This window comes from Cibotium barometz, chromosome 16 (assembly GCF_041138505.1).
Source record: "Cibotium barometz isolate CiBa-2024 chromosome 16, ASM4113850v1, whole genome shotgun sequence".
Lineage (NCBI taxonomy): Eukaryota > Viridiplantae > Streptophyta > Polypodiopsida > Cyatheales > Cibotiaceae > Cibotium > Cibotium barometz.
In genome coordinates this window covers 48,426,131-48,449,675 of record NC_141061.1, presented here as the reverse complement: position 1 = coordinate 48,449,675, position 23,545 = coordinate 48,426,131, and the positions used below count along the sequence as shown (strand labels likewise).

At 45.8% G+C, this 23,545-nt stretch overlaps 1 protein-coding gene across 2 annotated transcripts in view; it reads left to right on the top strand.

The window, feature by feature from the left end:
- Nucleotides 1–3,353: 3,353 nt before the first annotated feature.
- LOC147630683 (Sas10/Utp3/C1D family) overlaps nt 3,354–23,545 on the top strand; it is a 58,377-nt gene continuing 38,185 nt past the window's right edge. For both annotated transcript variants that reach the window (XM_086810639.1, XM_086810638.1), the window contains exon 1: nt 3,354–3,669. In XM_086810639.1, the coding sequence (XP_086666765.1) occupies nt 3,471–3,669 (199 nt within the window). In that variant the 5' untranslated portion in view covers nt 3,354–3,470. The remainder of the gene's footprint in view (nt 3,670–23,545) is intronic.

Genomic DNA, 23,545 nt, shown 5'->3' with positions numbered 1-23,545 from the left:
CACCTTGGCCTTTGGCCCCATACACATAACCTAGGTTAGATTTATGCATGCCCATGGGCTACCACATTGCAATCCTATTGCCCACAGCTTGGGCATGCATGGGTAATTGTTGGTGAGCTATGTGTATTGGGTTTCCGCCCATTGGTTTGTTTTGCTCATGTTTTAACCTATAACACAAATGTTTAGGCTTCATGGGTAGGGCTGTGTGTAAAGGTGGGTGCCTAATTTGATAGCTATCCATTCTTATCTTATTGCCCACAGCTTGGGCATGCATGGAGGGCTATTGTTGTCTATCTCTATATTGGGCCTTAGTTCATTGGTGCTACTAGAATTATTTCTTCTATTGATGTGGCTAGTGATGATGTCATTGCTCTTTAGTCAATTGATGTGGCTAGTGATGGCATCATCATGTTCTATAGGTTTCTTGCTGCACCCTTTGTAAGGCCTCTACAAGGCCAAATGTGGCTAGTGATGGTGTTATCACGTTCTATAGGTTTCTTACTTGGTGATTGCAAAATGGCATGCTAGTGAGCTTTGTAAGGTATCTATAAGGTGATTGCAAATGGTGTGCTAGTGTTCCAATGCTAGAGTGAGGGGAGGTGCTTCCCATGTCCTCTATGCACTTGCTAGTCATGATATGTGCCTTTCATTTTTACATTCTTCATCCTCCATGGGAGTCATGCCTATGTAGATTAAACTACCAATAGGAGCTCCTTTTTGTATATTATTTTGCCGGCACCACCTTCACGCTTTTGATCCTTATAATTTTGCATAGAGTCGATGCTATGATAAAGTGAGCAGGCATTAAGAGCAAGTAGAGTGGTGCTACACCAAGATAGCTATGACAGTCCATGTAACGCCAATGGGATCAAGAAGCCAGCAAGTCTATCTCGATGGGGCTAGCATCACAATTGACTCTATCCCAAGTGAGCTTCAAAGGTGAAAATCTCAACACAATATCAGTGCCTTCATGTTTAAATGTAGCATGCCCTAGGGCATGATAGTGGTTACAAGTGGAGGCCATTAAGAAGATCAAGGGCAAGGTCGTGTGTGCTTCCAACAATAAGATGGTGGTGTTGTGGAGGTGGTGGGTCTCTCCAAGCACTCCAAGTACAAGAAGCACATTGAAGTACCACTTCCATGACGAGGAGAATTGGTGCCAAGTGGGGGCATTGTCATCAACTATCAACAAGATCAAGGTGGCATTCATGGTGGGGCATGTCACACTCATCAACTACACCCCCATCAATGAGACCAAGGTGAATTCGTGGTCTCCAAAATTTCACCAAACAAAAAATATTCCAAGAAGACGACCTCCTCCCCCTTCGAGTCAGCTTTCTTTACATCTAAGCCTTCGAGTATGTGCCCTCAATAACTTCCATTTTGCTATTAGGGTTTTGTGTTCTACTTTTGGGAGTCAAGAGCCTTTTGTTTCTTAGGCTGAATTTATACTTTTAGGTTTTTTTTTAGCTCTTCGCATTTTCAATGATTTTAGAGTTTTGGTTTTCTATGCTTTTTGCTTTAGGGTTTTTGTCAGATTTTTTGTTCTACTTTTAGTTGGATTTTCTATTTTTTTTTGAATGAATGACAAGTTTGAGGATGTGATAAGGCTTGTAGATGTCATAGCATCTTATATAATAGCAACCATTGTGGAGGGCCAGAGACACATAGCAGAGAACTCTTCCTTTTTTGTCTACCACATCAAAAGATAGATCACCATGTTGGGCACTAGCCTTCTCACTCTTAGTTAGCCATCCCTCACTAACCATAAGCTCTCTCTCTCTCTCTCTCTCTCTCTATATATATATATATATGGGTAGTTTTTCTTTCTATCTCGTACAAAATTTTGAGACACGGTTTTTTGGAGTGCACTCATCTTAGGCTATACATAGCTTGGTGGAGGATGCACTACATTGAGACACTCTTTTCACAAGATGCAACTAGAAGGTATTTGACAGACCTGGCCTCAATAATCTCTTCACTCAAATCCACATCAACCCTTTTTTTAAAATATTTTATTATTTTCTTGTCTTTTTCTATCACCCTCGCTCTCTCTCTCTCTCTCTCTCTCTCTCATCTATCTTTTTACAAATTTTAGATTTTATATATAGACAATAAGAAGGAACTATGTGCAAAATAAAAGGCACAAAAAACAAGAAGTTCAAGTCTATGACAATGTAAGTAAAGTGTTCCATGTTATGCACTATTGTGAAGAATCCATTCTCTACACTTTTAACACTTGAAAGAGATGTTCCAAATGGGAGAAGGACACGTTCCTCTATGTTTATAAATTTAAGGAGAGAATTGTGTCACATCTCTGCCAGTATGGTCTTTTTCTTTTTCTTATTTTCCCACTCACATACATATGTACAGAAGATATGTTTATAAATTTAAGGAGAGATTTGTGCCACCTCTCCGCCATACCTTATGTATTGTCTTTTTCTTTTTCTTTTTTTCCCACTCACACACATATGTACAAAAGACTCCTTGTTATAGTTAAAATGCTTAACTTGATCAAAGAATGATGTTGGTTAAATGGTTGGGTCAGGATTATGTGTGAGACTTTTTCCATATTCTACAATCAAGCATCCACAGTCTTCCTTCCTCACAATAAGCTTCAAAAGTCTAATAGGTGCGTGCATGTTTCCATAAAATTGTCCATGTTTCTTGATCGTAACACTAAGATGAATCGTCTGCTTGTTAGTGTCGTATGAATATGGATTGAAATATCCAAACATAATTAACACAATACAAGTGATTTCATTGACTAGGCTAGCTAGGTCGTGTGCTTTCATACCCCTAATACGATACACTTACACAAGACCCATATGCACAACTCCTAAGGGTGTTTACACACTACGGGCCTGCCCACGAAAAAGGTTGAGAGCTGTGGGCAGTACCTTTTGATAAAAAATTGCTGGGCGACAATACCCTTTTGACTAGGCTAGCTAGGTCGTGTGCTTTCATACCCCTAATACGATACACTTACACAAGACCCATATGCACAACTCCTAAGGGTGTTTACACACTACGGGCCTGCCCACGAAAAAGGTTGAGAGCTGTGGGCAGTACCTTTTGATAAAAAATTGCTGGGCGACAATACCCTTTATAGATTACGGGCATGCCTACGGAAAAGGCATCTTTCAACTGAGAGCTGTGGGCAGGCTATTCCGCCCGGAACTGGAATGGTGGTTGTTAGGCTCTAGTCAGCAAACACATCAGCGTTGAGGGTGCATGGGCATGGTCACAGCCTGTAAAGGAATGTCAGACGGGTGGGTGATTGTGGTGATCTGATTGGTTGGGCAAAACTTTTTAGTGGACCACCCAAGTGTGTAAACACCCTAAGATTTACACGAGAGTCCATATGCACAACTCCTGAGAGGAGGTGCCGCACTATGCAGTGTGGATTGGCGTGCATTGAGGAGCTTTAAACACAGCCGGAGTTTAGGCTCTGAGGTATCTGCTACACAATGGAGGCAGAGGGATTGGTAGCAGAGGAAGCGATGCAAGCGCTGGCGAACGTGGCGCAGGAGCTTGCGAGCGCGGAGCACCAGCTGCGGACGCTCCTGCCCCTCCTCCACCATCCCGACAGCCTTGCCGCTCTCTCCCCTCTCGACCGCGCAGCCACCTTCCTCTCCCTCTCCAAGGCGCTCAACTCCCTCTTCTCACGTAAGTAAGTCTCTTTGGAGAGAGAGAGAGAGAGAGAGAGAGATCCGAAGCGGAGTTGTATTAGTACTGTAAAAAACCGGCAGCCTCTGAAGTTAACCAATATGTCAAAGCTACGATCTTTCACATGCTGATGTGAAACATGGGACCTATAGCCATGTAACACCAAACAGCATGGTGTCTCTTCACGAGGGCTCGCATGGGGGTAATTATAAACAGCTAGCACAACATCTCTAAAAAGCCTTAAACTGAGCACATTTTTCTGGGCTTTTCAAGGCTGATGAGCTTCACCCCTTTCATGAAAATTTTAGGAAATTGTTAAGAGAGACGCTAAAGATATATAAATGAGGAGCACCCCGCCCCCCAACCCTCTTTGCCTCTCCGTCTGTCCATGCTGTCACCTCTCCTTAGATATTCCCTTGGAATATCCGAGGGCTAGGTGGCACCTTTTGCAAGAGGCGGAAGGAGGTTTTGTGTGAAGAGCTTCAGAGGACCCTAGTTGGGGAGACCTAGAGGTCCTCATGATAGAAGAACAACACTTGACCGCAAGGAGGACCAAATGCCGTATGTAGATTATCCCCGGTGCAGTCACGCTTTTTAGTCCTAGCTTATGGACCCCTGGTAAACTAGGGCCGAGTTCCCATCTCCATTTGCATCCACCTCTTCTCCCAGCAGGTGGATTGTGTTGGAAATATTTTTCATTCCCAGATGGACTCCTTGCATGCTTATATCTGGCTCCATTGTTCTAGGTGCAAACCTCGAAACCTCGAAATGGTTTTTAAAAACCTGGAAACCTCTCCAGAACGGCAGTTTCACCCAAATTTCAGGTTTCGTTCTCTCCCTCCCCAATTTTCTGGGATTTTTGTTTTTCTTCCATATTCTCCTCATCACTTGCCTTCCCTCTTCTTCTCTTGCCTCCCTCCTTCCCTTTTCCACCTTCTGCTACTTCTTTCATCTCTACTCCTTCTTGCATTCTATTCTTCTCTTTTTCTCTTCTTCTCCTTTCTTCTTTTCCCTTTTTCTTCACACACCATTCTTCAATGTCTTAAATCTTTCCCAATTTCTACCTTCTCTTCTTCAATTTCTTAAGAGCACTTGATTGAACCACTTGTGGCATCTAATCAAGCAAAATTGCCATAATGTCTCACCAAAATAAAGATGGTTTCCCAAATGTGTGAGAAGACCCATTTTTTCATCATTACACTATGTTTTTAGATGGCTACTAAAAGTTCTTTAAGTATTTATAATTTATGAAATTATTGATTTTCAAAACCTCACGGTTACTTAGCCAAGAGACTAAACCTTTCGAAACAAAACTGAAAAAACCTCGAAACAAAAAAAACCTCGAAACATTTCTTGTGACTATGGCTGGGTGCTTCTCCGTTGTTTTTGCACTTCTAGAAGACCTCCCCAAGCCTTGAAAATTTTCCTCTATTTTTTTGGATTTTTTTTCACATTTTTGGCACCTTTCTTTGGCATGTTCCATTTTATGCTCCAGTCAGCTTGCTTTATGTTGGCCGATTGGGCTCTCTAGGTGCTTTATAAGCATGGGCCTTGCCCTCATTTGTATCATCTCATTTTTTGCATATTGGCTCGTGCTGTTGACTCCAGCTTTGTAACCACCTTTTGGTGTATATGATCTTTCTTTATTTCCTGTGCACTCTATATTTATGAACTTGAGTTCTCTTTCATTGTTTGGCACTTTGTCATGGTATCAGAGCGGGTGCAGGACTGAGGATTTGTTGGACAACATCTTTATTTGTTTCTTCCCAAAGGAGGTCGGTTGCGTTTTTCATGTGCAGTCTGCATAGAAGCCAGGTATGGGACGGGACGTATAATACGACAAAGTATAATACGCGTACTGGACGTCTTTTACGGCAGATTGAAATATAATACGCCATTTTGTTAAAATGTATTTTTAAGGGCCTAGGGGTATGGTCTTGTCAAGTAGATCATAGATGATAAATATTAAAATCATAGATGAGTCTATCTTGACTTCTAAGGGCCAAAACAGTACTCAAGATTTAAGAACTTCAATCTTCAAAGAGAAGTCATGTAAACATTGACAATTGTATTTATGCACATTGCATGCAGCATAAGACTATAGCGCAATAACATTAAAATTGTGAATGGACATTTGAAAAATTGAATGACAAAGTAAAAAAGCTTCGAATTACACTTAACATGTAACACCATTGATTTCAAGCATGCATGATCCATGGTTCATAAATCATGAATTACAATCAGGACTCAGGAATCATGATTCAACATTCAAGAATTAAAATACCAAGCCTCTAATTCAAATGACATAAATAATAGAGCTATAAAGGTAGCTCTTGAGAAATATCATAAATATCTAGATTTCAAATTCAAAAACAAAATGAGTCAAGACTAGAAAAGCTGCTCTTCATTGCTGATTCCTGTTGCAAATGCAAAGAGTAATCAGCCAAGGGAACCCCTACCCTCGATTGGTTGCGACTCTTCGCCAAAGGATGTACCTCTTCATTGAATAGCCACATCCCTTCGACGAATGGTTGTATCCCTTGATGAATGGTTGTGCCTCTACATCGAATAAACACATCCCTTAGCCTAAAGTTGTATCCTTTCATCTATGGTCATGTCCTTTCGTCAAAGGACATGCCTCTTCAAATGTGTCGCTTCATCTCCTATATAAGAGACCTATTGTACACAGTTTAATCAATTCAATTCAATCTTCTCTCAAGTGTTCTCTCAAGTGTTCTCTTGAAGTCTCTTGTTCTCTAAGTTAAGTACTTAAGCAGTAATTAGTACACAATATGAGGGATTAACAACATAATTCTCACAGTGGTATCAGAGCTAAAACCTTTCCTACCCGTGGGTTGTGAAGCCCTCATCTCTCCGCGGCACTTCCTCTTCCATCCCTCTTCTCAGTGTTGTATGGAAGCAGCGGAGCGATGGTGGACTTGGCATAAAGCTTTGCCCATGGTGATGTAAAAAAATTAAAAATAAAATAAAATTCCACACCCACACATGCACCTTGTGTGTCTCAGAGAGGGAACCCTTTCTGCATACCTAGATTACCCCCTCCTTGCTGCCAGTGGTGGTAGCCGTTCGTTGCATGTCAGGAACTCTCTCTGCTGAGTATGGAGCACCCCGCTTCGTTCGCTGCAGGCCATAAGCCCCCTCCTCGCTTCGTGCAGCTGCCGGCCCTTAGCCCCCCTCGCTGCTGAGTATCGATCGCCCCCCTCTTCGCATCGTGAAGGTGCAGCTGCTTGCGGTGCCTTTTCGAAGAGGCGCACCCCCTCTTCTGGTCGGGTACGTGACGATTCCAGGCCACCGTCACCCTTAGGCCATAAACATTTTTTTTTAGGGGCACGCTACGTGGCATTTGGGCCTCTAATCAAAAAAAAAAAAGAGTGTGCGCGAGTGTGAAGCGCCCCCCCCCCCCCTTCGTTGGCGATTCGACGCTTAACCCCCCTGGCTGTCAGAATGCCGCCGACTGCACTTTCGCCTTTATCCTCTCTCTCGGCTCTGCCCACGTCACACTGTGTGTGCGCTCTTGCCATCCACGTGCATGCTTCATGGATAATTTTTCGGAGGAGCCCTACATGCACATCCCCTACCTGAGTTACATCGACGAGATCCCCGAGGCTCTCCTTCTCGAACACAGCCCTCTTCGTGCCCCCACTCTGGAACCAGTGCCACTTTCCGCCGATGCTGGGTGGATTCCACGTCTCCCGGACTCTCCTATCCCAGTATCCCCAGCCTCACAGGTGTACCACATACATGTCAGTATCCCGCATGTAACCGAACCCGACACTTGGGCGATCTGGACTATTTTCCTCACCTGCGAGCCATTGCACCTTGCTCATTTCGAGTACTTCCTGTCACGGTTCCCTCAGGTGGCACACTTTCTTCCAGAGTGCAGTGTGGATGGCCTTCGCAATATCTCCTCCACGCGCCCTCGTGTGACATTCCACTGCGAGATCTTCGCCCCCGATTATACTCCATTATCTCCGATGCCCAGCCCTTTGGCGGAACCAAACGAGGAAGTAGAAGCAGACGAAGTAACCTCTAAAGACGATCCTGAGGAAGTGGAGGACCCCGACTTCAAGTACGCTCGTTACTGCCTCTCCAGCAGCTGTTCCTTCCATCCTACATCCCGGGTGGACCTTTCCTGCTTCACCTCAGTACTCTCTCTGAGTTCTCCAGATGTTGACCTCGCATGACAACGTGCCACCCGCCGATCCTCAGATGGAGGCCTTGCGGATGACCACTCTTCAACAACAGATGGAGGACTTGCAAAGGGCCCTTTTCGACGTTATGGCATCAATGCGATCACAAATGGAAGACATGCAACAACAGCACCAACGCCAACGCGAGGGATCCAGGAAGTCACAGCGAGCGCGTCGATCGCGTTCTCCAACATCATCATCATCCTCGGTGGGCCAGCAGGACGATCCCTCAACTCCTCCTGATCCGACCGTTGAGGTAGACAATGTTGAACTCAAACTTTTGTATAAATTAATGACCACAGCACAGACAAGAAAGATGGATATCAAGTTACCTGAGCCCTACAATGGCCGTCGCGATAAGCGGTTAATCGATCACTGGCTCTACAAGACGGAGGTTTATTTCTCAAATACCGATTTGCCCAAGAATAAAAAGGTGGCATTGGCCAGTATCCTCTTGAAAGATACCGCCTTCCTTTGGTGGTGACGCAGGATTTCAGATGGCAAGTCTACTCCGATGTGGGATAAATTCCGGCGTGCTCTTCGCAAGGCTTTTGAGCCTACAAATGCGAACTTTCATGCCAGGTCTTCTCTCCGCCGCCTGAGTCAAAGTGGCTCCGTGGCCGTGTACATCTCAGAGTTTCAAAAACTGGCTCCTCTCGAGATAGAGACACTCAGCCCCGCTGACTAGCTTCACAGCCTCATTGACGGGCTTGAACCCACGATCCAAGACAAAGTCCATAAGTACAATCCTGCCACCCTGGATGAAGCAATCTCGTATGTCTAACGCATTAGTGATTACAAGCGTTCTCCCAAGAACTTTTCCTCCGGCGCCTGTTCTTACCAGCGAATCAACCCAATGGGACTAGCCAACCCCAACGTCCCAATCCTGGACAACCAAACTCTCGGCGACCATATTCTGGACAACAGTCCTTCCGGTCGCGCTTCTCCGGGCAAGCTCCCGCGTCAAACACAGGATTCTCTCAGATCGAATCCTCTGGCAGCAGAAACCGAGATCGGTCCCGACAGGACCGTCGCAGCAATGATCGCGCAACTTCAAGTGAGAAACCTCTTCAGGACAGCAAACCTCTTCATCGACTGCCACTTCATCCCAACCTAGTCGTCCAGGCCTCTGTACAATTTGTTTTGGCGATCACCGGTGGTATGAATGTCCTCAGCGCCCTAAACCCTGCAACACTGAGCGCAATTCTCAGGTGGACAGTTGCCACCATGCTGATCATGACCCGCCTCCTGTGAGACAAAAACGAACAAATAGCTTGCTCTGTTCGCGTTTCTGAAGTTGTCAGTACCCTGATGCTTAATGGCCAAAGTACCAACCCTGTTCCGGTGAATCTTTCCAAGTAGGTCCTTAGTCTTCTGGGTTTCATTGGCGACCATCCTATCAATGTGCTGGTGGACAGTGGCTTTTCCACTAATTTTGTGGGCACTTCTTTGGTTCACAAGCTTCGCCTACAGACCCGACATTTTGTGGATGCTTTTCAAGTAGAGCTTGCTGATGGTTCCTTTCTTAATTGTAACAAAAAGGTGCAACAGCTGCAGTTCCAGATTCAAGATTACCAAGATCACCTTAATTTTTCAGTGATGCCGTTGTCACATTATGACATGATACTGGGACAATCTTGGCTGTATAGATATGATCCAGTGATCAGCTTTCGTTCTCATTCAATCCAGTTATACCATGATGGTCGAGAGTTGGAACTTCGTGGCCTTTTCAATGCCAAACCCATCACTGTTGTTTCTGCCCTGCAAGTCAAATGCCTCGTCCGCAAACGTGATTGTATAACATCCTTGGTCATGTTACGGGAGATTGAAGCAGAAATTAGTGAGCAATCTCAAGCCTCGTCATTAACAACTGCTTACTTGGAGCAACCCTTCTTCAGGCCTTTTCAAGATCTGTTTCTGAATGATCTTCCGACGACATTGCCTCCTCGTCGTCCTGTGGATCACCCGATTGATCTTATCCCAGGTCAACCTCCTCCAACCCGAGCTCCATACCGTGTTTCTTACTCTGAATCTCAGGAGATACAAAGGCAATTACAGGAGTTGCTGGACAAAGGTCACATCCGCCCTAGCAAAAGTCCCTTTGGAGCCCCGGTTTTGCTTGTCAAAAAGAAGGATGGATCAATGCGGCTTTGCATTGATTACCGTGCTCTCAACAAGTTGACAATCAAGAACAAATTCCCTTTGCCTCGCATCGATGAGTTGTTCGACCAGCTGCTTGTTGCAAAGGCGTTTTCCAAGATTGATTTGAAGTCCGGCTATCACCAAATTCGTATCTGTAATGGTGATGAATACAAGACAGCCTTTCGGACAAAATATGGCCATTATGAATTCTTGGTCATACCTTTTGGGTTAACCAATGCCCCGGCCACTTTCATGACCCTGATGAATGAAATTTTTGGGCTGTACTTGGACAAGTTTGTGATCGTTTATCTCGATGATATTCAGGTTTTTAGCCGATCCATGGTCGATCACAAAGAGCATTTACAGATTGTCTTTGAAGTACTACGCACCAATGTGTTGTACATCAACAAGAAGAAGAGCAAATTTTTCAAGAACCATGTGGAATATCTTGGTCACATCATTTCTGCTAATGGGATTGCAGTAGATCCTAAGAAGATTCAGGCGATTGTGGATTGGCCTTTGCCTCTCACCATTTCAGATGTTCGATCTTTCTTCTTGGGACTTGCTAACTTTTATCACAACAAGGTGCATAGGTTTTCAGAGATTGCTGCCCTTTTGACAGAATCGACAAAGCTGGACAAACTTCAGTGGTCTTCTGAAGCTGAGCAATCCTTCAATGATCTCAAGCATGCCTTGACGACAACCCCGGTCTTGGTCATTGCAGATCCCACCCAGCCCTTTGATGTAATGATAGATGCCTCAGATCGTGCTTCTGGTGGAGTTTTGATGCAGAATGATCGTGTCATTGCTTTTGACAGAGCAAGAAGTTTTCAGCCATTCAAAGCAGGTATCCTGTGTATGATAAGGAGTTTTTGGCAATCGTGCATGCTTATCGGACTTGGAGACATTATCTTCTTGGAGCAGATTCAGTTGTACGTACAGATCATCAATCTTTGACGTACATTTTCACTCAGCTTGTTATGAACTCTTGACAAGGCCGATGGGTTGAATTCTTGGCTAATTTCCACATGACTATCCAGTATGTTCTTGGTCTTCAGAATGTTGTTGCAGATGCTTTGAGCCGCATGTCTCGAGCCACTAATTTTGCCATCACAGATGTGCAAATGGAAATCCTTGCTTGTTTCAAAAATGAGTATTTGAGTGAGAGAGATTTTGGAGATGCGTTCCGTGCTCTGAAATCTTCTAATCCCAGTCTTGCAGAAATGAACATGTTTGCAGCCTACACCATCATAGATGAATTGCTGTTCTTTTCTGATCGCATTTGTGTGCCTCACAATACTTCATTGCGGAAGATTCTCATTCAAGAGCATCATGAAGTTCCTTATGCTGCTCATCCTGGTATCAACAAGACATATCGGCTTTTGTCTGCTACATACTTCTGGCCTCAGATGCAACAAGATGTTATCAAATTTGTCAAAGCTTGTCATTCGTGTCAGATAATGAAAGCCTCTCGACAACTTCCTCAAGGGTTACTTCAACCGTTGCCAGTTCCCAATGAGAGATGGGAAAGTATCGGTATGGATTTTATTACCACTTTGCCTCGTTCATCCAAAGGCAATGCTCAGATTCTTGTGGTGGTTGATCGATTTTCCAAAATGGCGCATTTCATTCCTTGCAAGAAAGCTGCTTCAGCCCCAGATGTGGCGTCATTGTTCGTGCAACATGTCTTCAAATTGCATGGTTTGCCGAAGACCATCATCTCTGACAGAGATCCAAAGTTCACTGGACATTTTTGGACATCTTTGTTCAAATCTCTTGGCACGAATTTGTTGTTCAGTTCAGCCTATCATCCTCAAACAGATGGACAGACTGAAAGAGTCAATCAGATTTTGGAAGAAATGATTCGACATTACATTCAATCCTGTTTGGCATCATGGGAAGATTATTTGCCACTCGTGGAATTTGCTTATAATAATTCCCATCATTCAGTAATTGGATTAACTCCATGTCAAGCAGCATATGGGCATACTCCTCTTGTGCCTACAAACTTTGTTTTACAACACAAAGTGGCGTTGGAAGATCAATTGGTTCAGGAGATGCAAGATGTGCTTGTGCAAGTTCGAGATAAATTGGTCCATGTGCAACAAAAATATCAAAAACAGGCCAACAAGCATCGTTGACATGTAGATTTTCAAGAAGGAGATTTGGTCTTGGTGTATGTGGCACCTGACCGCTACAAAACAGTGAAGTCAGTTTTTCCAAAGTTGCGACCTCGCTTCTATGGGCCTTTCAAGATTCTTAAGAAAAATTCAGTTGTCAGTTACAAGTTAGAATTTTCACCTTCATGGGGGAAGATTCATCTGACTTTTCACATTTCTTGGCTCAAACAGTATGTTCAAGGAGATTCGCCTGTTCCAGACTTATCTTCATATGTACCAGAAATTGAAGATGACCATATTATCCTTATTCCAGAAGTAATTCTTGATGTACCACAGTAGGAAACAAGAAGAAAGTTGACTACAGAATTTCTTGTGAAGTGGATGGATTTGGATGAGTCTGATTCCACTTGGCAAACAGATGAAGACATGCAGCAGTACCCTAATCTTCTTCAGGAGTTCTTTGACAAACGGATGTCTATCATTTGACACATGGGTTTTATTTTAAATGGGAGGGAATGTCACGATTGTGACGTATGTATGTATCAGATCCTCTCTTCATTGTTGATTCTTGTTGCAGATGCAAAGAGTAACCAGCCAAGGGAACCCCTACCCTCGATTGGTTGCGACTCTTCGCCAAAGGATGTACCTCTTCATCGAATAGCCACATCCCTTCGACAAATGGTTGTATCCCTTGATGAATGATTGTGCCTCTACATCGAATAGACACATCCCTGAGCCTAAAGTTGTATACTTTTGCTATGGTCATGTCCTTTCGTCAAAGGACATGCCTCTTCAAATGTCTCTTCATCTCCTATATAAGAGACCTATTGTACTCAGTTTAATCAATTCAATTCAATCTTCTCTCAAGTGTTCTCCTGAAGTCTCTTGTTCTCTAAGTTAAGTACTTAAGTAGTAATTAGTACACAATATGAGGGATTAACAACATAATCCTCACACTCAGCTCCTGGCTGTGAAACCATCCCCAGGGAGCTGGAGTGCCGCCTGAGCATAGCCTGAGGTAGCGACTTCGTGAAGAGGCCCGCCGCATTGTCCTCGGTCGAACAATAAAGTAGCAAGGTGTCACTAGCCAAGATCTTCTCACGTACAAAGTGATACTGTATCTCTATGTGCTTGGTCCGGGCATGGAAGACCGGGTTCCGAGCAATAGCTATACAACTCTGGTTATCACACTGGATGACTATGGGCTCCTTCTGTGGAAACCCAATCTCGCCTAGCAGCCTCCGCTGCCACACAACCTCGCAAGCAGCACCACAAGCAGCCCGGTACTCTGCCTCTGTCGAAGATAGGGCAATAGTTGGATGCCTCTTACTGCTCCAAGAAGCTGCTCCTGAGCCGAGGGTAAAACTTTGACTTGAAGTAGATCTCCTCGTGTGTGGATCTCCTCCCCAATCTGAGTCACTCCAACCTTGGAGTGTGACTCCATCCCCTCCTGTGTAGAAGAGTCCTAGATCCTTCGTACTCTGCAGATACTGCAAGATCCGCAATCCTGCGTCCCAATGAGACTTCAATGGTGTCTGCATAAAAGAGCTCAACAGTCCCACGGAGAAGGTCAAGTCCTATCTGGTGTTCAACAACCAGATCAATGAACCAACCAGCTTCTGATATTGCGAGGCATCAATTGGCTCACAAGGATCATCAACTAATTTTGTATTCGGGTCCATCGGCGAAGTAATAGGCTTGCAGTTCTCCATCCCAAAGGCCTCAAGCAACTCAAGAACATACCGTTGCTGAGAGACGAAAAACCCCCTCTGGGTCTGCCAGATCTCCAATCCCAAAAAGAAGTGGAGTAAGCCTAGGTTGGTCATCTCAAACTCCTTTGACAAGGCAGCCTTCGTCACGCCAATGTGCTCCACATGACCGCCGGTGAGGATGAGATCATCCACATAAAGGATGATAATCGTAACCATGCTGCGTTCTCGAAAGAGATATAGGTTGGGATCTGCAACCGATCTCTGAAAACCAGTCCGAACAAAGAAAGAATCAATCTTCTGATTCCAAGTCCTAGGCGCCTGTTAAAGACCATACAAGGCCTCACGAAAGCTGTAAACCATCCCTTTTGATCCTAGAACAACAAAGCCTGGAGGCTGTTCAACATACACCTCCTCCTGCAGGTCACCATTAAGGAACGCAGATTTTACATCCATTTGATACACAGGCCACCTCTGAGAAGAAGCAAGGGCAAGAACGGTCCGAATTGTGGTCATCCTTGCTGTCGGTGCAAAGGTATCCTCGTAGTCGATGCCTGGCCGTTGAACATAACCTTTAGCTACGAGTCTGGCTTTGTGTTTGTCCACCGACCCATTTGACGCATATTTGGTCTTAAAGACCCATTTGTCACCAATGACTGACCGCTTCGATGGCCTCAGAACCAACTCCCATGTGTTGTTCTTCTCGATGGCATCAAGTTCCACCTGCATGGCTTTCCTCCAAGTATCCTGTGAAAGGGCTTTCTTAACGGAAGTGGGCTCCTTGTCCCGCATGATACGAGACATCAAAGCATAGTTTACCTGAAGAAGCTCCGCTGAATTGCTTTTGTCGCGGACTCTGTGCCATCTTCGAGGGCCGTTCTCTGTGGTCCACTCGGAGGGAAGCTCCGTGACACCTAACTCCCGAAGGGTGCCAATCAACCACGTGGGTACTCGAACAGATCGTGGAGCCTCCTGCTGCTGTGGGGGCTCTACCCCAGCTACGGGCTCAACGTCCTGTAGTGATTGTGGTTGACCAACTGGAACAATGGACTGGGAATCATCATCAGACTCCTCTGGATCTCCAAGAAGTGGCGGCTTCTCGACAGTGGAAACTGGAACATGCTCATCACAGACCACATCCCGGCTGAAACAATCTCATTCCTCTCTGGATCATACAATCTGTATCCCTTGGAAAGAGAATTATACCCCACAAATATAAGCTTACGGGATTTGGAGTCAAGCTTCCCCCTCTACTTCTTCGGAATATGTACATACGCATCGCTCCCAAAAACACGGAAGTGGGAGACATTAGGTTTCTTGCCAAAGTATGCCTCAAACGGAGTCATATTAGGTACTGAAGTCGTTGGAGACCGGTTGAGGGTATGGATAGTCGTTGCCACAGCCTCTCCCCAAAGTGGACGAGGAAGATCACCTTGCTCCAGCATGGTCCTCGCCATCTCCACCACAATCCTGTTTTTGCGTTCTACAACTCCATTCTCTGAAGGCGATCCTGTATTGGCCAGTTCCCTCTTGATGCCATGATCTGCACAAAATCTGACGAAAGCATTCGAAGAGAATTCACCTCCTTTGTCAGCCCTGAGAGTCTTTACCTGCAATCCAGACTCTTTCTCCACCATCACGTGCCAATCCTTGAACTGTGCAAAAGATTGGTCCTTCTCTGAAAGAAAGCAGACCCATGTGAATCTGGTACAGTCATCAACAAGCAATATGAAATATAGAGAACCTCCCAATGATGGTGTCTGCTGAGGTCCACACAAGTCAGTGTGAATCAACTCCAATGGTTTTGAAGCCCGCTTGGAAGCTTGCTTCGGAAAGGATTCCCTATGCTGCTTACCACGTATGCAAGAATTGCAACGTCCTTGCCTGATGCCAACATCCGGCAAGCCAACCACCATTTGATCCCGGAAAGCTTGTTGCAGTGCATCCACATTTAAGTGGCCAAACCGGAAGTGCCACAGATCTTCGACCTGAGAACCTATTAATGAGGAGAGTGCGGAGAGCTTGTAGATACCATTCTCCACACCGCCTTCCCAAACAACTTGGCCAGTCTCACGGTCCCATAGAGCAACTGAATGCTCCTCAAATTCCACCCGAAAGCTAGTCTTGCATACTTCATGCACTGACAGAAGATGAAAACCAAGAGCAGGGACGTAAAGAACACGGGAGGAATGCTTACCCCCCTTGCCGTCGGGAATAATCTCCATCCGGCCCTCACTGTGTATCGGAATGGTGGAGTTGTCACCAATAAATATGCGACCTGACTGCCGTTTTAAATCCAAACAGAAGTCTCAGGAAGGAGTCATGTGCCTGGAAGCACCACTGTCAAGAATCCACGCCCCGGTATCCTTTGCGGTGAAGCCAACTGCCTCCTTGCTTGAAGATGAAGCATCTGAGTCCATCATCTCGAAGTGCACAAATGCTGGAGTCTTTGCAGCTGAGGCTGAAGAATCAGCACTCTTTCCAGTCCGCTTAGGACACTTCCTCCAATAGTGGCCTTTCTGGCCATAATCATTGGAGGACCTCTCGGTCTTCAGTTTCTCTTGATCTGTGTCAAGCTTCTTCTCAGAAGACTTCTCCGGTAAAGCCTTCCCTTTGCCCTTGTTGTTATTCTGGCCTTTCGACCGTTGGCCAGTTAAGGCCTCCGAACCTCTGCTATGAGGAGGGTTCGTGAATCGTTCCTCCTGGTCCAAGACCATGGGCACAAGCTCCTCCCATGTAATGGTGCTGAGCCTGCCAGTAGTAATCAAAGAGGAGTAGAAAGCGGAATACTGAGAAGGCAAGTGGGACAGCAAAGTAATGGCCATATCTTCAGATGATATCTCCATCCCAGCCTGGAGGACTTCCTATTGAAGGGCCTTCAGCTTGTTAATATGCTCCCGCATCGTCGATGACTTTGCGGGGTTCATAACCCGCATCTGTACTTCCAAGGAAATCCTCTTCATGGGCGATACCCTGTTATAAGAGAAGCCAAGTGCTGCCATATGCCTCTGGCTAGCGTCATATGCTTTACATGATTGATTACTTGCGGTGTGCAGTTGAGGAAGATAAATGAATGGACCTTGGCGTTGACACAATCCCGTAATTGTGCCTGTGCCTCGCGGTCCTTTTTGGTTGACTGTAACTCCCCTTCCTCTGCTTTCGGCCGTGGAACCCCGATAATGATGAAATCAGCAAGGTCATATGACTCCAGCACAGATTCCATCATAACCTTCCATATGCCGTAATTGTTCCCGTCCAACTGACGGTCCACTGGCAACGTGGGGAGTGTTGGGATCTTCACATGCTTCTCAGCCATCTCTAACAAATCTGCCATTGCGGGGATGTAACTGAAAAGGGTGGGTGGGTGGGGGAAAAAAAACTTACACCTGCAAGTGGCTGTCCAGCAATTCAGCCTGCCGCCCTCTTGCTTCTTCTCTTCCCGAACAGTCCCGAACAATCCACCAATCAACAACGCAACACCCCCCCCCTTGCTCACACAACTCCCAAGATCTATCAAGAGCCTAGGGCTCTGATACCATGTCAAAATACGCAGCGGAGATGATAACCAAATCTGAGACCACAAGAGCAAGCAGAGTGCAGAAAATAGACAGCACAAGACGAGAGAGATAGGCGTGTAACTCTTCTCTATATACACGATCCCGGAATGATACAAGATGATAATAGCAAGGGGTGTGGGGGTCCATTATATATGGACCCCAGGCAGCAGTCGGCCTGCTCTAGAGGCAGCCCGATAGGGTCCAATCCTCCACGACCAGCCACAAGGGCCAGTCGGCCAGGACTGTACATAAGTCGGGTACAGTTTGGCCAGAGGAAAAGCGCTTGCCAGCTCATGACTGCCCCCCCAAGCCATAGATAAATGGGAAAAATACGGGGAGTGAGGAAGAATGAGAAAAGCACCTACAAGGGCGGGCACACCCACAACAGAGGCTCCTTCTCAGTAAGGACAGGAGATGACTTCTAACAGGTAGCTCCTTCTCATTCTCTTCTACCTCCGCCTTCAACTCCTTAGTGCGAAGAGTCTCATAGGATGGGGGCTTAAAAGAGGGTCTTGCATCTGCTACTGCACTCATCATATTCAAGAAGACAGGCTTTTTGTGTGTGGTCAAATGCCACATTACACTCAAAGAAATATTGCCTCACTCTTCGTTTAGCATTTTCATACTTGAGCTTGCTCCAACTTTGTTGTAGCGGCCTATTTGACACATTTGGAATGCTTGGAGATTGACATGCATGTGTGACATTACTTCCATAAGCACTCTGAGGATGAGATGTGACATGAGCCCGAGAAGAAGTAGCAATCGATGGAGCTTCGTCTTGGGGCGAGGTTGGAGGAATCTCCAATGGAAGGTGGCGCCGCTTGTACCTCAATGTGGGCTCTCTTTGCAGCACCCGATGGTAGCTGGATCACCACCCATTCTTAAGATTACATCATTTGGAATATCCGCCGTGCAACAAGCAACAGCTTGCCCGGGAATGTTGAGAAGATGGGTTTTCACTCACGGTGGAGTCCCTGTGTAGACATTGTTGCAATGCTTGCATCTCCAATTAATGACGTTGTTTCCCTCCTTGTTTTCAATCACCTCCGTCCAGCCAAGGGATTTTTGTCTTCCCATGATGAAAGATATTGGGGGCAATTAGGGGAAATTGGAAAAAATTAAAAAATTAGGAGAAATTGGGAAAAAAATAAAAAATTGGGAAACTTGGAAGAAATAAAGAAATTAGGAACAATTGGGGGAAATTCGAAAAATTTGGAAAAATTTAAGAAATTTGAGAAAACTGGGGACAATTGGGAGACATTGGTTCAATTTTAGAAAATTGGCAAATTGGGGGTAGGAAATTTGGGAATATTGGGGACAATTGGGAGCAAGAAATTGAGGGAAATTGGGCCAATTTTAAAATATTTTAGAAATTGGGGGATTTTGGGGGAATTAGAGAAATCTGAGAGAAATTGACAAAAGAGGGAGGAGAATGGAAGGGGAAAAGTAGAGAAGGAGAAGGTAGAGAGAGAGAGAGAGAGAAATGAAATGAAATGATATATTAACGTCTTCAAAAGGCCAAAATGACCTATGAGACCAAAAAGGTTACAACAATTGGTGGATCTGATACAATGTCTGTGTAAGAAAAGCTAAAAACAACTAACTGAAACTGAAATAACTGTGAGGAAAAGTACGGTACTAGGAGCTCCTAATGGATAACATCTGGGAGGAAAACTCCAGCAACAAAGGTAAGCATCATACACATCACTATCCAAAGAAGTCTCTCATCGGTCGATGGCGGATATCCTCAATGTCCTCCATGGTGAGTACTCTGACTGGACGTCTCCCATGCCGTGCTAGTATGGTCTTGATCCTGTGTTGTAGTCTCCGCCGGTGTCGAGATGGGCCTCTCATCTTGGGGCGCCTGGACTGCCCCAGCTCTATAGCCCGATCAATCAGTGTACCTCTAGTGCGGCTATACTCTGGGGCTAGCTGCAATGCCTGCTGGCCTGATTGCTCAATCTCTGGTCGAAAGAAGTCTGTAATCTGCCTCTGTAGGTGTCTCTCCCTCTCTGATCCCCTCCCTCTCAAGAGACCCTCTCTATGTCTACGAAGCTCCAGCAAGTATAATCCGAGGCATCTCTGATCCTGGTATCTCATGACTCTAGAAAGTGGTCCGAAACCCTCTCTAAACAGGCAGTGAAAACGGCCTCGTATCTCATAATATACTGGACAGTGACATATGTAATGTAACTCTGTCTCTGGCTCCATCTGGCATAGTTGACAAATCCTGGCCTCAGCTGCTGGTACTCCTCTGAATCTGCCAGTCTCAATCTCTAGCTGGTGTGAGGATGTGCGCATCTGACCAATAGCACACCGTATCCCATGAGAAAGATGAGTATCCATGTAGTTGGGTCTAATCACAAACCCATCCTGCGTGAGCTGGAGAAGATGATCTCTATAGAAAGCCATCTTCGTACCAAGCTCCTGTGTCGGCTGTATCCATGTCCTCCTAGTGTCCAGCTGAATCAAGTCCTGCCTGATAAGTCTGGTAATCTCTGCCCGTGTGAGAGAGAGGGAGGGTGCATCCAGGGAGTACTGAAATGGAGGTAGCTTTTCCATACTAAAGCCATGCAACTGGAACCAAGCTGTCATCTGTGCATACCAACATGATCTGTCTCCCTGTGATGCCAACTGTTGTGAAGACTCCAGGGCTAAGCGAGCATATCTGTCTCTAGGGAGAGCCCAAGTGCTATGTATAAAGGAGACTAATCGAGTGAGTGCCTCTACTACCAATGGGGGGGCAGCCATCTCTGCACGTATAATATCATGTGGTACGGAGGCCTTGGCCCTAATCATCCTGGAAATCATAGAAACCAAGGGCCTCTCCATATGTCTCCATCCATGAGTGCTACCAGCTCCGCTATGGTGATCTACTGAGGGTCCCCATATCTCCACTCCATACAGCATGGCTGAAGTGACCAAAGTGTCAAAGAGCCAGAGCTTTGTTCGAGGTTCCTGAAACTGAACCTGCGAACACATCCTCTCTAGTCTCCCCAATGCTGCATAAGCTCTGGTCAATCTGGTCTCCGTTGCTCTCCTCAAGGAAAATAGTGGGCCACTGAAAACCACACCAAGGTAAGTATATGCATCTGTATACTCCACTGTCTCCTGACCATATGTAAAGGTGGGTACTGACCTCCTAACCCACTGTGCTGTGGTGTTAAACACCATCACCTTGGTTTTACCAAGGTTAACAGACAATCCACTGTCCTGTGCAAAGGTGTGCAATGCATCCAAATGGCGCTGCATCCCCTCTGGAGAATCTGAGATCAGCACAATATCATCAGCATACAATAACAGCGGAATCCATGTCCCTGCTAGCTGTGCTCCTCTGTCACCCTCCCGCTCTACATAGTCTGAAACCTCATCCACGTACATCCCAAATAAGGTGGGAGAAAGGGGGCAGCCCTGTTTCACCCCAATAGTGGAGTGAACCATCTGAGATATACCCTGAGTAGTACGTACCTGCCCCACAACTGTCCTGTATAAAGCCATGATTCCCCAAATCAGCTCTGTGGGCACTCCCATTTCCTGTCGTCTGCGCATCAGTCTGGCTCTCGGTACTGTGTCAAAAGCTTTGCGGAAATCCACAAAGCAACAATAAATCCTCCTGCCATATAATCTGCCCTCCTCAATAATAGCTCTGAGTGTCAAGATATGGTCAAGAGTGGAGAAACCTCTCCTGAACCCTGCCTGCCCTGATGCACGTATGCCCTCTCTCTCTGCCCATCTACTCAACTCCTGCTCAAGAATAGATGCATATAATCTAGCCAATGTGTGACCAATCATGATGGTACGATAATTCCCAGGAAGCATGGGATCCCTTGACTTGAAGATAGGCACAATCGTGGACATATTCCAAGTCTCAGGAAAACCCTCACACATGGCTCGGTTAAACATCATAGCAATAAGCTCTGCAAGCATATCTCTGGCATGAATAAAGTGCTCTGCTACCAAACCATCATGATCATATGCTCTCCCAGTCCTCATCCTGTCAATAGCTTTCCTTACCATCTCAGCAGTAAAGAAAGCACATGTCTCTGGGCATGGCTCCGATGGGTCTGGCAGGGGCGGCTGTCCTGCTGCTGTGTACAGGGATGCTGCATACTCACCCCAAATCTCTGTGGAGGTAATGGGTGGTGATGGTGAATGCTCATGGAATAGTCTCCATGCCTCGCCTGAGTCCTGACTCATAAATAACTGATACAAATCCCTCTCTAACTGAGCAAGATAAGCCCTCTTCTTGGGTCGCACTAGGTGCCGGAAGGTAATCCGTGACTGTCTGTGAGTGGTAACACCCATGAGCACCTCTCTCTGTAATCTGATCCTCATCTCTCTGCACTCCTCATCATACCAACTGTTCTGGGGCATGTTCCCAGATCGTCTCCGTGTAGGCTGACTATGGGGATATGCCTCTGATGCTGCAGCATGAAGCGTATATATCAATATCTGAGTGAGCTCATGTAATGGCCGTCCTGGCTCCTCGGCACATAAGCGTCTGTATATCTCATCCGTGTACACGGTGTCAGTCTCCCTCGTAGAGAGAGAGAGAGAGAGAGAGAGAGAGAGAGAGAGAGAGAGAGAGAGAGAGAGAGAGAGAGAGAGAGAGAGAGAGAGAGAGAGAGATTTTATTAACGTCTTCCAAAAGACTGAACTCGGCCTATGAGACAAATCAGTGTACCTGTGTGGGGTATCCTCTTTCATCCCAACAAAATGAAAAAGTACTGAACTAAAAAGCTGAAACTGGGTGTGCAATAAGTACAATGAGTGGGGGAGGGGATGGAGCTCTACTACTAGGAGAATGCAAAGCTATATGCATGGGGTACTATGTCAAATGCCTTGCGAAAATCCATAAAGCAGCAATAGAGCTTTCTCTTCCTCACACTGGCCTGATCAATCATACATCTCAAAGTGAATACATGGTCAGTGGTAGAGAAAGCTCTCCTAAAGCCTGCCTGCCCTGATGAGCGTAAACTTGCTCGCTTAGCATATAAGCTAAGCTCTTGCTCCAACACTGCACCATAGAGTTTGGCCAACCATAACCGTCCTCCCTATAGTTGCTCGGATCGAGCATATCCCTTGTTTTGTGGATCGGCACAATGGTGTGCATTGTCCACTCCGCAGGCAAACCCTCTGCTAGTGCCCTGTTAAACAGGTGTGCAAGAAAAGGAGCCAAAGAATCTATTGCATATATGAGATGCTCACCCTGTAGGCCCATATGGTCGGTGGCCCGTCCATGCTGGAGGCGGCGGATAGCTTCCTTTACTATCGAGTGGGTAAAGAAGCTAGTTGTGGTAGGTCGAGGCTCCTGTGGCTGAGGTATAGGTGGCTGCTGTGGGGCGTGGTATAGGCCCTCAGCATATGTGTGCCATGTCTGTGGGTCGAGAGAGAGCGAGCGAGGAGGGGAGAGAGAGAGAGAGAGCTTCGCTCGCTTGTGCATAGAGAAGACAACGGCCACACGAACTCCCAACTGGCAGCAACACGACACGCATCCAACCTTATCAAATCGAAATTTTTTTAACGACTACAAAGGCTCACGTATTATATCAGAAAGATGTTTTTTATTCAAAAAAACGTGACATACAGTACTCTAAATAAAATACGCGTACTTTTGCTTCTATGGCAGGCTGTATTTGTGGGCTGCGTTTCCTCCCTACCCCGGACTAGTTTTTCATATGCAAGCTGCGTTTCCTTCCTACCCCGGACTAACTAGAACGTCTGTGTTTATGGGTTGCGTTTCCTCCCTACCCCGGACTAACTAGAACGTGAGGTTCTAGTTGCCACTCCCACCCAACCTTTATCGCGTGAAACCGGCCTTCAGAAATCTGACGGGCGGTGAAAAAAACACTCGCACACAAAACACTTCATCACCCATGGGAACCTGGAAAAGGAAAACAAACAGGGGAGCTAGAATGCTCCTGCAAATAGTACAAGAACACCGATTGGCCCCAAAACGCAGTGGCGCCCCTTGCGGTATTTCTTTACTTGATCAAAAATGAGTACATAGTACAACTTGTCGAATCCTTTACCAGTAGGATCCCTTTTAGCTTTTCACCCAGGACTTTCCAAATAAGAACCAACAAAGCATTCCATAGAGAAGGCACACCTGTACAACACCTCCCTGCTTGAAAAGG